Here is a 12,906-nt window from a genome sequence, read left to right as displayed (position 1 = left end):
TCAGACCAAATCAGACTAAATCAGACGCTCACAGAGGGAAAATCTTTGTGTATTTCACTTAATGACAAACTGCTTTCCCTTTACTTAAAAACATGTTTGCATGATAACAGATGGAGGTCAGTGAGAGAGCGCAAACTTCCACAACACCAGCGGTCCCACCAGCAGCGTCATCGGGACTGTCAGGATCCTGTAATCAGCACAAATAAAAAATGCATTTGTGGCAAAAATGCACCTGAGTCCAGTTTCAGGTTGGGGCTGCTGCCCAGGGCCGTAACACAGAACTCTGGGGCCATGTTCACAGAGTCCCCTTTCATCTCGTTCATCCAGCTGTGTGGACAGCTGTACTGATTATTAGGACATGAACTGTTAACTGCTGACAGATCTGTAGCACGTCCATGAGTCTCAGCACATTTTGACCTCCTCTTTTTTTCCCATAGAGCCGTTCACAGCTTAATCACGGTTACACGTGTTTTACTTGGATTATTGAGCTGAAGAATGAATCATTTTCTTTGTTTTCATTGAATTATTTATGATTCCTGTGAGATAAAAAGCTCTAAAATGTGAAGTCTGTTTTCTAAACCTTTCCTAACACTCAGTCCTCATCCTTCCCATCAGCCTCAGAGCAACCTTCACGGTCCCTGCTTCCATCATCCTGCAGCGCTCAGACATCCAGATCATCACGGCACATCAGAATAACTGTAAACAGGGACATCTCCCTATCTCCCCCCACCACTTCCCCTGCCAGTGGCAGACGCCCTCAGACATCGGTGCGTTGGTGGTTCTTTGTGTCCGGGGGTGGGCGTCCAGGTACACACCGGCTCACTCCTGGTGGCTGCTTATCGGGGCCTGGAGCCTGGGGCTCGCTCGGGCCACTTCGGGGGTGGGGTGCCCTCGGCCTTTCGGCCTGGGGCTAGGTCACTCAGGCACAGCTGGCTGCCGGCGGAGCTCACGGGCACGTCACTGCAACCCCCCCTGGCTTCTGCTCCGTGGCTGCTGAGTGACCCCTCATCTGGGACTCTCCTCAGCTCTTTCTGGGACAGTGGCTCGGCTGCCCCTCTGTTGGTCTTCCTTGGTCTCTTGTGTTCTGGGGGCCTCTGGATGTCTGGAGTCTTGATCTCCTCCATACCTGCTTCATGCCCTGGAGGACGGGGCTGTGGCCCCCCCACACCCTCTAGCAGATCATTACATGAAGGAACCTTTTAAAAACAAGCGCGTCCATGCTCACAGGTGTACACACGGGTGCTCACACACACAAACAACACCCTTTTTGGCTCCTACCTCAAAGCACACTGTGCTGTCAATCTTACGTGCTGCACAATAATGTTTAATATTTAGTATTTACTGTCATATTCCCATAGATCATCGTGATGTTGTTTATTGTATTGCTCTTTTTCTTTGCTTCTTTTCTCTTTTTTCTTTCTCAACAGGCGATCCAGGTTTTGTTGGTTTTTGCCCTTTGTCCCCGTCCCTCTTCTCAGCTCTTTTTCTTTCCCTCTTTCTTTCTCCCATTTCTTTTCCCCAGTCAAGTCTGTCCCGTGTTCAGCTACTGAAAATAAAATAAACAATAAAAGGTGAATCATTTGGTCCATTTGGTAAAGTAAATCCGTTGGGCATCTTTCTTTACCTTTAGACAATAATTCTGATAAAAAAGAGCCAAACGGGACAGACAAAAAAAAAAGAATAACTGTAAACAATGTCATTATCTTTATGTGGAGTGAATTTTAAATATGTATCCAGATATTTTTATGTTTCTGACACCGTAACAGCAGAGTTCGAGCGCTGTGGGCGAGCAGGTGTATCTGCAGGGATGTGATTGATGTTTTTTATTGTTTCTGGGATGATATCGAACCCACGAGTTGCAGACGTCACACGGAGCGGTGTGATGGTCCTGCAGATGTAAGCTGCTGATTCACTGATGCAGAGAGTGTACACGGGAACGTCAGTGTGCTGCCTGTGCTTCATTACAGTGAACTAAGGAAACATCATATACATGTGACTCCCTGCACACATTCCTCTTTCCTTCTTATTGAATCAGGAAGTGCTGTCGCTGTGATGTGAAACGTCCCGTTACCTCAGAGCAGGTCTGGATACAGTAAAGCTGAAGGCTGCCTGATGTCAGCAGATCTCAGATTTAACCACTACTGATAGCCAAACCATCCTTAGCCTGTTCTTTCTTTAGAAAGCCTTCCATCACGTTGCCTTCTCTCCTTTCTCCCTTTTCTGTTTCAATGCTCTCTTTGGGAAAGCCGTGACTCAGTGTCCATTAGCACTCAGAGAATAAATGAGCTGTGCTGTAAAGGTCAGCGTGAGTGCAGTGAAGTAAGCCAGTGTATGAGCTCAAAGTGGGGTCAGCCTGATGCGTTCAGGTTATTTAGGACAAATTACTGAGAAATAAAATAATACAAACAACAGCAAAGTGGGACTTACACTTGACCTCCTCGCCACTGACGCTACAACCACATTAAATATGGACGTAACCTTCTCGGCCTCGTCCAGCGGGTTGTTTTGGCAGCTGCCATGTTGTTTGTTTGGACTCAGCAGTGATCGTGTGTGGATCACTGCTGCTGCTGAGCAGCGTGCCTGCAGTTCCTCTAACGTCCACCAGAGGCTCCATCAGTCAGTCCGCATGGACTCATGTTAAAAACTTAGAGCAGAAATAAACGTGTTTACAGCCTGATACAAAACTGTTTCCGTAACACCTGTACTGCCATAACTCACCTGTTTAAACTGTATTAAGTCATAAAATCTGCATTATTGGGGGCGTGGTCTCTTTGATTGACAGCTGGATGGACACAGGCTTCACCTCAGCTCACCCCTGACCTGGACCTGTGGACTGTGTTTGGGCAGTTGGAGCATCCACCCACTGTTAACAGCTTCATCAGCTGCAGGAGGGTGGAGCCCGTCATGTGAAGCACAGGCTGGCTAACGGAGCCTGATGGGGTTGTTAACATGTATGTAAGTGAGCTACATGTTAGGGAGAACATGCCATCTTCATGCAGCATCCATTCATCCTTCTTCTCTGGACTCAGTGAGAGCTGAGGGAACGATGAGTGAAGCACAGAAACCTGAAGCAGCCGCTGCAGATGCTTCAAGCGTCTCTGAGCATCAGTGAGTTCACAGATGCAGGTAAATGGGTCGTCCAATGAGAAGCTGCCCAAACCAAGGTGTGCCACGCCTTCAGAGACTCGTGCTAATACAGGAGCGGCTCGATGGACAAAACGCCAGTTTTATCAGGTTATAATTAAACCTTCAACACAAAGGAGACACAGCGAGAGTCCTCTGGGTGTTCTGAATTCTCGCCTCTTATTTCAGCTGATTTATTTTTAATCATTTCTATGATCTACATTTTCTTTATCTCATTGTTTTCTACGTGTTTGTTTTCGTTTCTATCGACATCTATTTGGTGTAAATAAAAACAGAAGCCTGACTTTGTGCTTTCACCTCCATCTCCTTTCACCTCTCCTTCTGCTTTCCTCAACTTTCACTCCTCTTCCTTCCTCTCTCCTTTCTCTCACACCCCCCCCCCCCCCCCTTCACAAAGTTTATTCCCCCCGCTGCCTCTTCCCTGCCTCCTTCCCTCCTCCCTGACCCTCCTCTTCCTCCTCCTTGGCCTTGTAGGTGAGCTGCATGATTGGGCGGCAGGTCGGAGGGGTAGGCTTTTGGAAATCACATGGTTTACGTTTCCAGCTCCCTGAGTCGCCATTTTGGAGGAAAGTTTGGGAATTTGTAGACCTGGGGAGGTGCTGGAGAGGGAGAGGAGGAGGAGAAGGGAGAAGAAGAAGAAAAGAGGAAAAAAGAGGAAGGAAGGAGGAGGGATTTCACAGAAGTTTGACACGAATGCACGTCGCAGGCGGGGACACGGCGGAGCGGTGCGGACCAGTGCGGGATAAGTGAGTGTAGGTGTGCCGCCAGCCTGGCTTTGAAGTTTTTTTTTATTTCTGGACGAACCCGCAGAGCTCCGGAGCCGCTCCTCCTCCACCCAGCAGCAGCGGGCAGCTCATGCATGCGCCGCCTGCACAGCAGCGGGTGTTTCCCGGACTTTGGCACACTGCAGGTCCCGCTCGGTCCGAGCCAGATCTGCACTTTTCAGCTCCAGAGTCAGCCTGCGCGGTGCACGCCGGCGCACACAGCCTCTCCGGCGGGGAACTATATCTGTGAGAGTCGGTAGCTCAGCGGAGCTTCACTTGTTAGCGGGACTGCTGGCTGAGCCGTCCCCGGAGGCTCGCTGTTGTTGTGCCAGTCTGCCCCCCGACGCTCCGTCCGGAGGGCTTTTGGCTCGGAGGGATTTTCTTCAGCCCTGACTTGGAGCGGTGACAGCGGCGGGTTTATCCGGCGGAACCGCGAACAAAAACCGTCCTGTGTGAGGACTGCATGCGGCTGAGGCGGATCTAGCCGAGCCGAGCCAGACCACCACCATGCCAGTGAGAAAGAAAGGTAAGCCGCTTTCACTTCACATATTAACTAGCAAGCTAGCAGGCTAGCCGTTCAAACTCCGGCTGCTCCTTCGTTTTTAAAGACACACAGGACTCGAACAAACACGGGACACGCAGCGGCTCACACGCCACACGAGCCAAACACGGCCCACACGGCTCGCTTTGGCCCTGCTGAGCTGAGCGGAGCCGTGCCAAGTCAGGTGAAGTCAGTTAAAGTAGGAGCTAGCCGGTTAGCCACTGTTGCTAACCAAGTTGTAAATGGGGCACCTTGTGTGGAGAACTAAAAATAAACTCTAATATGAATAAAATATTCATCTCGTCCTCAGCAGTCAGCGCGCGATTTGGGAATATAATGAACTGTAAAAATTTAGAAAAATATTCTGAGTTAGTTTACACGTTATTAACCGTGTATAACTGTACTTTTATCCCGGGAAAAATAAAGATTGTGCCCGCGGCGGTGGCGGCAGTGAGTTAAAGAAAAGCCACTTATTTAAGTCAATGAAAGATTCACCTCGTTCCCAGCGCTAACTGCACATTTCATGAATTAGATTAACTGTAAAAATTTAGAAAAATGTTCTCATTTAGTGAACTCATTCGTAAGTACGGAGACCTCCACTTTAATCCCAGGAAAAATAAAGATAATTTCAAAAGCCTTGCAAATGGTGAGTCAAATGCCTCCTAATTATCCACAGTAATTATGTTTAGCCTCTCTCAGTATGAAAAGACAAGAAACATTTTAATGATCGTTTTTTTCTGCAAACTGCAAAAACAAACCTAAACTGTGCCGTCAGTGTGGATGAGTCACTACACAAAGTATTCAGTGTTTCAGTCATTGCAGTTCACAGCCAGTCTGAGCTCAGGTGGGCTGCACCAGCAAAACCACTAAATGTTCCTTTTATTCAGTGTAAACTATAAAGACATCACTGCTGAAAAAGTATTTGTCCCTCTGCATTAAAAACCTTCACAGGTGGAGATTTTCTAAGCAAACAGCAGCATTTTGTGTCTTTAACAAATATTTAAATATAGAAATATTAAATCCACTGTCTTGAATAGGACCCATTCTGGTCCTCGGGCCACATATTTGACAAACCTCATGCAGCTGACAGACAGAAAGACATCAGCTGATACTTAAATGAAGTCTTTTAAAGTTGGCAGCTTCCATTGCAGCTCACACCACATAACGCACCAGCGTTCATCATCATCGTGTATTTAAGCTCCACGTTTTAGTGCTCACAGCGACGCGCAGATGTGTTGATTTGGGTCAAACCTCAAAGACACAAACAGAGAGAATTTAATTTTAAGCTGTTAATTGGCTGAGGTAATTTTCTGCTGTTTAGAAACTGACATGTGGGCTGTGAGGTCAGCTGTGAGGTCAGCTGTGAGGTCAGCTGTGAGGTCAGCTATCAGGCTGAAGCATCAGGTCAGCTGAGGGTTTGTAGGCCGTCACAATCTCTGTCTCAAACTTTCACTGCCTAATAAACCAGAAGACGGAGGAGTGTGATATTAAATGTTTTATGTTGTATTTAAAGTTCATACTTTCAATTAATGTGGCTTTAAAATGAGATCTGTGGGTTTCCACCTCAGCTACACAGTGTTACACCTTCTAACTCAGGCGTGTGTGCAGGTTTTCAGCAGAAAAGCTTTATTTCTTCTTTGATTCGAGAGGTTTTCATTCAGTGAAACATTCGCTCTGAGCTCGAGTTAGTCGGTTTTTGGCGCTTTGTGAATGTAGACTTGGTTCCTTCCTGGACGTTATCAGTGAACAGGATCCTGAGGCTTTTGTTTCGGGCAGTTTAATGCTGGCAGGATGTGATCTCTGAGACTTTGGCAGATATCAGGATCGTTACAGACACTCGAACATTGGTGAGCGAGGGGACATTTATCGACATCGTGGCTGACGTGTTTCTTTCATCACGTCACTTTCGTGATGGCTGAATGTTCAAACGCGTATCGATGAAGATGAACCGTTCAGTCACACAGGCCTGGAGACGGAAAAAAAAGGATTCCTAAACTGACCAATCCAACGTGACGAAGCAACCACAGCCATGTTTCTGGTGCAGCGTCCTCCTGCCAGCATTTCCAGCTCCACGTTGTTTTATGGTTTCGATGGTTTTATGCCTTAATCGGAGTTTTCTCTGCTGGTTCCAGCGTGAGCCGAAGGATTCGGGCTTCTTGCCTAAATTAAGCTTGAAACAACAACAATGAAACCAAGACCAGAAGCAGGACGCAGCCAATTCATCTAAATCGGCGCCGACGGAGGCGAGAGGCCCAACGCACCGCCTCCTCGGGCTTTGTGTGTTTTATTTACAGGCGAGACTCACAGCCAATCAGCAGCAGGTATGAATCGAAGTGAGAGAGCAGGTCAATGATGGTAGAAACAATCTGATGGTAAATGTGTCGCTGTGAGCATAACTGTCCAGGAAGCTGTTCTTCTGTCCTTTAAATGATCCAGTTAAGTAAGAGTCACATGACATCGCTCAACAATAACGACCTCGGTAGATTCCTTCAGCTTCTGACTTCCTGAAACTCGGCGCCGAGCCGACGCTCTCGCTGCAGTCACACACTGACCTTTATTTAAAGCTGATTCACCAACAAGTAAATCAGCAGAAATGTGACAGAAACAGAGTCAAAGTCCTGAATCTTCTGCAGCTCCAGCCATGTGAAGCGCGTTGCTGTTTGATGTCTGTGATCGATCGTTATTGGACGATGATCTGCATTAAAATGTTTAGTTGGAGCCTCGAGTTCTGAATGAAGCCGTCGGGTCATGTTTTTACTACTTTCAGCTGAATCATTTTATCAGATTTGCTCCGGCCTGACTGTCAGCAGCAGACATGTAGTAAATCTGTCCTTAATGCTTCCCTCTGAGCCGAGCCTGATACTCTGACCTTTATACTTATCCGCTGGGGAGAGGCCTCTTTAACTTCATTTATACTCCTTTAAAACCTGCCCGCAGTCTTAAACGCATGCATGTTTGGATTTTTAAAGTATTATTTCCCTCTCCCGGTGCGTGCCTGCTGCCAGTGCAGCTCAGCCTTTCAGCACAGAGGGATTATTTGTGCCCGTCTGACGGTTTGAAGCGGCCCTCTGCTGCCATCTCGTCTCAGATCAGTCCTCGTTAGTCGCTGAGCCTCGGCTCTGTCGTGTCCCCGGCTCACCTCTCTCGCTGCTTCCTCCTCCTGTTGTACAGACGCACAGCGAGCGCTGCAGCTGCTGGAGCAGTACCGGGCCAAGCTGAACCACACCGAGGACCGGCAGCTCCGGCACTCCATCCAGAGGGTCATCGACATCTTCCAGAGCAATCTCTTCCAGGCTCTCATAGGTACGGTCGCCTCTCTGACCACAGCACACCTCACACACGGTTACACATCCTGGAAACAGGACGTCTCCAGTCCTGGAACATAACCCTGGAAAATAAGGACCTGGCCTGATAAAGGTTTCACATCACAAGAAGCAGTTTGTCACAGTCTTGACATGAGAACACTGAGCTTATCTGTAGGTGACACAACCACAGTTATTTAACCCTGTTAAGCCCATTGAAGCGTGCTCGCTCCCATTTGTGTACACAGCACATAAGATAGCGCAATCATTTTTTTTGCATATGAAACTGGAGGAGTTGTACTTGCATAACATGCATTCAACTTGTCTCCTTTTACGTATGACTTTGCAAAAATCCCATAAAAAGCGCTTGTGACATCAAAAACATCACAATCCAGAAGCACTGATCCCATCAGCTGTTCATTGTTTTTTTTGTCTTTTTTAAATTGCACTGTTGGAAACGGTTTGTTTTGATGCTGTTTTTCTTTCTTTTCTTTTTTTTTTTTTTTTGCAAATTGTGCACAATAATGTTTATTTTCATTTTTGCTGCAGTTTATAAAAATGAGTTTGCCTCAAAAATGAAACTATCAAGATGCTCAAAATAAATTTCCTGTGGTTTGAAACTATTTTGTGCAACGTTTGCATTTACAGGTTTGAGGGATAAAGCTCTGAAGTTTCTGTAAAGAGAACGATTTTCAATTTTGTTGTAGTTTATTGCACTTTTCTGCAGTTTATCTAGTTACTGGTGGACTTAATCGTTACGTCTTATTAAAATTTCCGATATAACGGTTGTAGTAGTGTATAACATTACTCCCAAAATGCGCCCAAAAATGTCTCTATAGCATCTAAAAATATAAAGATCTGGTGGACCTGGTCTATGGTGGGTTTCCATGATCCAGACCAAACCTGGGAAGAGTTTTGGGTATTTTTGGTATTTCTTGTTCACGTGTTGTGTAAAAATGTGTTTACATCATGGATCTGAAGATGTTTCAGTGTCTGTTGCCATCTGATGTCATCAATCCTTTAATATTATTGTTATCATTATGATGATGATGTTATGGAGGCACTTGTGTGTTCGTTGTCCTCCTCAGTGTCAGAGCTGTTTGATGAGTCACGCTGAGGTTTCCACTAACAAAGAGCTTTTAAAGGATTTGTTATTTTGTGTTTTATTAAGTGAACAAACATCAAACAGCTGAGTCGGCCTGTGAGGACCTGACATCACGTCTCTGTATGTTTTTGGCTACATGGCTGCACACAGCGGAGCGACTGTTAGTGACGGCGACGTTTCCCCGAGCTCTGATTCAGCTCTGCGGGTGTAAGTCGGAGACAGGACACGGACGGGCGGAGCAAAGCAACAATGCAGATCAGTGTTGGGTCCTCGCAGCATCGTTTGCACATGTGCAGCTCGTTCACGTCCATGTCAGCTGGCCTGCAGTTAAATGAACGCGCTGAGGAAAGTAGACCCAAAACATTATTACACACGAATGAAATGTGAGCCACACGTGAACACTCACACACTGCGTCCGATTGGACCGCTCTGACCACGTCCACGTAACCAGAGTTGGCTTTTTGAGCTCTAACGTGGAGAAAACCACTAATTAAATCCTTTATTTGAAGTCAAATATCACATGATAATTATCACTGAAGCGATAATGTGCTTCCACCTCCAGGTGACCTCTGACCTCGTCACGTTTGTGGGTCTGTAGGGTAGAAACGGCCTCGTGGCTGTCTCTGTGAGGCGTCACAGTGGGGCGAGAGGCCGTAAAGTTTGTGTTTGTGTGAAGATGTTTTCTGTAGACTCGCAGTTTTACTGGATCAGGGTCAGAATAGATCAGCTCTGCACTGTTGCTAATTTACCGCCTTAACAAGCTGACCTGCAACAATTTAGCTGCGACTAAACCCTGAAAACTGAGTGCTGACAGCCGAGTGCCGTCTGAGACGCGTCCACTTCATTTCATCCTGACATTGAACCAAATCAAACAGACTGAAACCTTATCAGCTGATAAGATGTTTATGCTTATTGTGTCATCAGCTTTGTGCTGATAAATCTTCAACTGTGTGATGAAGAGCTTAAAGACTGATTTCAGTCCTCTGATGACCCGTGTGAAAGAATCGCGGTGACATCGTCGCTTTTGGCTCAAACAATAACTCTCTGTGCTGAGGGAACATTTTTTATTTTTTGTTACAAAACTCGTATTTTGCCTCGTTTGAAAGGCACCTCTGTCCATCACAGAGCTGCTCCACCTCTCCTAAAAAGTCCACGTGCGCTCGTGGTTCAGTTTGGCTCGAGATGATGAAAATAGCCTTTGATAATAAAGAAAAATCCATGTAGAGAAAGTGGAAGCTGTGAAATGTGCCCGACTCCCTGCGTCCTGCCCTCGGGGTCATCTGGGTTCCCTCTAATTTTCGAGGAAATCCAGTTAAACTAAACCAAACCTGTTTTTTGTCCGTCTGTTTTCCACGGCTCTTGCAGATCCGAGTCACTCCTGATCCTCTGAGCCAACTCGGCCGGAGCAGCAGGAGTGACCGAGCCCAGACACACAACACAGATCAGTTAATGCAACGTGGTTTTGGTTGTTGAGCAGCTTCTGTTCACAGGCCGAACATCAAAGTTTAGGTTGATCTCACACCGACGCCTCCTCCGTCCATCCAGCATGGATGAACCCAAACTGTGTGTGTCATGTCTTTCACAGGGACGCCAGGTTGACGTGACTCATGAGCGTCACATAATCAGCTGCCAGGCTGTGATAACTGGCAGCGTAATGAGACGGCTGAGCTCCTAACGAGCTCCTGGCCGTGGTCGTTTCTCCACAGCGCATCAGCGCGTTGGCCTCTGCTGTGAACATCGATTTGTTTTTCCTGCAGACGTCGTTTCTCAGCTTCATTGAGGAAAACAACAAATCTGTTATTTAACTGTTCGCTTCTCCTCTGTAATTACGGCGAAGCAGAAGTCGCCCTGCAGGTTTGCAGATGTCGGCGTTTCTCTGATGTTCTGCCAGCGTCACGTTTCTCTGATTGGCTGTCGCCTCGCTGCCGGCTAACGGGACTCTCCGAGTTAACGCAGAAGCAGCTGCAGGGTTAACGGACGCCGAGCAGCAGGAATGTGGTCCGATGTGTTTGAGTTTCCCAGGAACGACTCGCTGAAAGACGCTGAGTGTGTGTTTGTGCCCCGGGCCTCGCCAACAACAGGAAGTCTTTCTGAACGTTCGCTTGAACTTTTTAAACTTTCAGGTTTCTGCCTTTCTGTCGTGCTGTCGTGTGATTGGTGTAAATATTCCTCAAGTATAATTCGAGCACAGCGGCTCGTTTCCCTCAGTCCTGCAGCTCCGCTCTGTCTTCATCACTAATACATGAGTGGAGATCATCAGTGGCCTGGATCCTGCCTTCCTGCATCCTCCACCTGCACGTTTGCTCTGCAGCTTACAGCAGAGTCGCTGACGACTTGGAGGTGGTCTCGTCGCTGCTGGATGCTCATCGTGCGATCACCTCCAGCTCCTCTGTTTGTGTTCAGGTGTGAAGCAGAGGCCGAGTCTGTGGTTTCAGTCTGAAAAGGGTGGAGCTGCTGCCTCAGGTAGAGGTGCTGATTTCCTGGTCGATGTTCCTAAAGAGAAGGAAATAATGGGCGGTGTTAGAGGCAGAAATGAGATCGTGTTCTTAGTGATGAGCTGAACAGGAGCCTGTTAAGGTGGACTGACGGAGATTATGTGTCCTGTATGTCTCTGCACGTCCAGAGGAGCTGGAAGATGTGGCTGATTAGATGGATGTTTGAGTCTTTATGGCATCAGAAGAGTTTTTCTCGTCTTCATGTGACTCGTTTGAAACCCGCCTCGTCTTGTGATGAACTCCAGCTCCTCCGTCATGCAGCTGGTGGTCCTCGTTCTGCTCGGTGTAGCGGCTCACCAACCAGCGCCTGCTGCAGGCAGAGAAGAAGAGAGGGTAATGGTCCCAGTCCAAGAAGGTGGAGCTGAGCACGCCCAGCCATGGAGCGAGACTCTGAAGAGGAACCTGAATCACATCGAGGATCAACCAACCAGAGACCAGCTGAGACTGCTGCGACAGGCAAACACTAGACAGGAAGTGCAGGGCTAGAATGACTAAGGGCTGAACCTTCAAAATAAGAGTGAGGAGATGACATCATTCTGTTGCTTGGATATAAAAATAGGAAGTGAAATGTAAACTGTGGTAGACGATGACTGGACGAGCAGCTGTAAATTTATTAATTTACAGTATGAGAATACACAACTTTAGGTCAGCATGGAAGACATACGCAGTCTCAACATTAGCATCTACTTACATCATGGTAATATTTAATTGTTCAGTACAAAGGGAGCACACAATCCATTTTCCCAGAGCTTCTTGAATTTCTCAAGCTCAAGTCTGAGGACGAAGGTAAGTCTTTCCATTCCAAAAATTTCTTCCACTATCCCAAACCACTGGTCCCAGTGGGTCTGCCTTTAGCCATCTTCAGGTTATGGCCTTTCTGCTGCTAGCCAAAAGTATTTTCAATAAATAATTATCTTTATGTGGAAGCGCTTTAGGTAAATTGCCAAGATACAACGTATCAAATGAATAGTCTGTTTTTATCCCGATTATTTTGTTTATCTCAATGGCCACCTCCCCCCAATATGGCTGGATCCTTGGGCAGGCCCAGAAGACATGAAAATGGTTTCCATGGGGGGTACCACAACCTCTCCAACACAGGGGTGGCTGTAGCTCAGGTGGTAGAGCAGGTCATCTACTGATCGGAAGGTTGGTGGTTCGATCCCTGGCTTCCCCAGTCTGCATGCCAAATATCCTTGGGCAAGATACTAACCCCAAATTGCTCTCCGATGCATCCATCGGAGTATGAATGTGTGTGAATGTTACTTAGAAAGCACTTAAAGAAATGTGCTTGTGCGAATGGGTGTGAATGGGTGAATGTACAAGTTGTGTACAGCGCTTTGAGTGCTCAGAAAGAGTAGAAAAGCGCTATATAAGAACCAGTCCATTTACCATTTACCATTTACAGGCCCTGGCTCTGTGAGCCTGTTTGCCGAACATTTTTCCGCCCAAACTCTCTTAAGGACCTTGAATTTGCAGCGGTAGCCTGAGACTCACATATTCCCCACCAGCTGTCCTCTGATATTTGTGAGCCTGATTCCCAGTTTGGCTTCATATC

The 12,906-nt window shown here is 47.0% G+C and overlaps 1 protein-coding gene and 1 long non-coding RNA gene across 12 annotated transcripts in view; both read left to right on the top strand.

Moving 5' to 3' along the window:
• The first annotated feature begins 3,656 nt into the window (after positions 1-3,656).
• Positions 3,657-12,906, top strand: part of dlg1b (discs large MAGUK scaffold protein 1b) — a 100,682-nt gene continuing 91,432 nt past the window's right edge. For 3 of the 11 annotated variants that reach the window (XM_085140629.1, XM_085140628.1, XM_085140630.1), the window contains exons 1-2: positions 3,670-4,434; positions 7,621-7,752. In XM_085140629.1, coding sequence (XP_084996755.1) covers positions 4,416-4,434; positions 7,621-7,752 — 151 coding nt within the window. In that variant the 5' untranslated portion in view covers positions 3,670-4,415. Of the gene's footprint in view, positions 4,435-7,620; positions 7,753-12,906 lie in introns of all 11 variants that reach the window. The other 8 variants (XM_085140632.1, XM_085140625.1, XM_085140621.1 and 5 more) reach the window with 7 other exon arrangements.
• LOC146496934 (uncharacterized) lies at positions 7,759-12,621 on the top strand. The gene is made up of 2 exons (XR_014870808.1): positions 7,759-9,660; positions 9,732-12,621. It is a non-coding gene; the product is annotated as an uncharacterized LOC146496934 (long non-coding RNA).

This window comes from Neolamprologus multifasciatus, chromosome 18, assembly GCF_963576455.1.
Source record: "Neolamprologus multifasciatus chromosome 18, fNeoMul1.2, whole genome shotgun sequence".
NCBI lineage: Eukaryota > Metazoa > Chordata > Actinopteri > Cichliformes > Cichlidae > Neolamprologus > Neolamprologus multifasciatus.
This window is presented reverse-complemented; position numbering and strand designations above follow the sequence as displayed.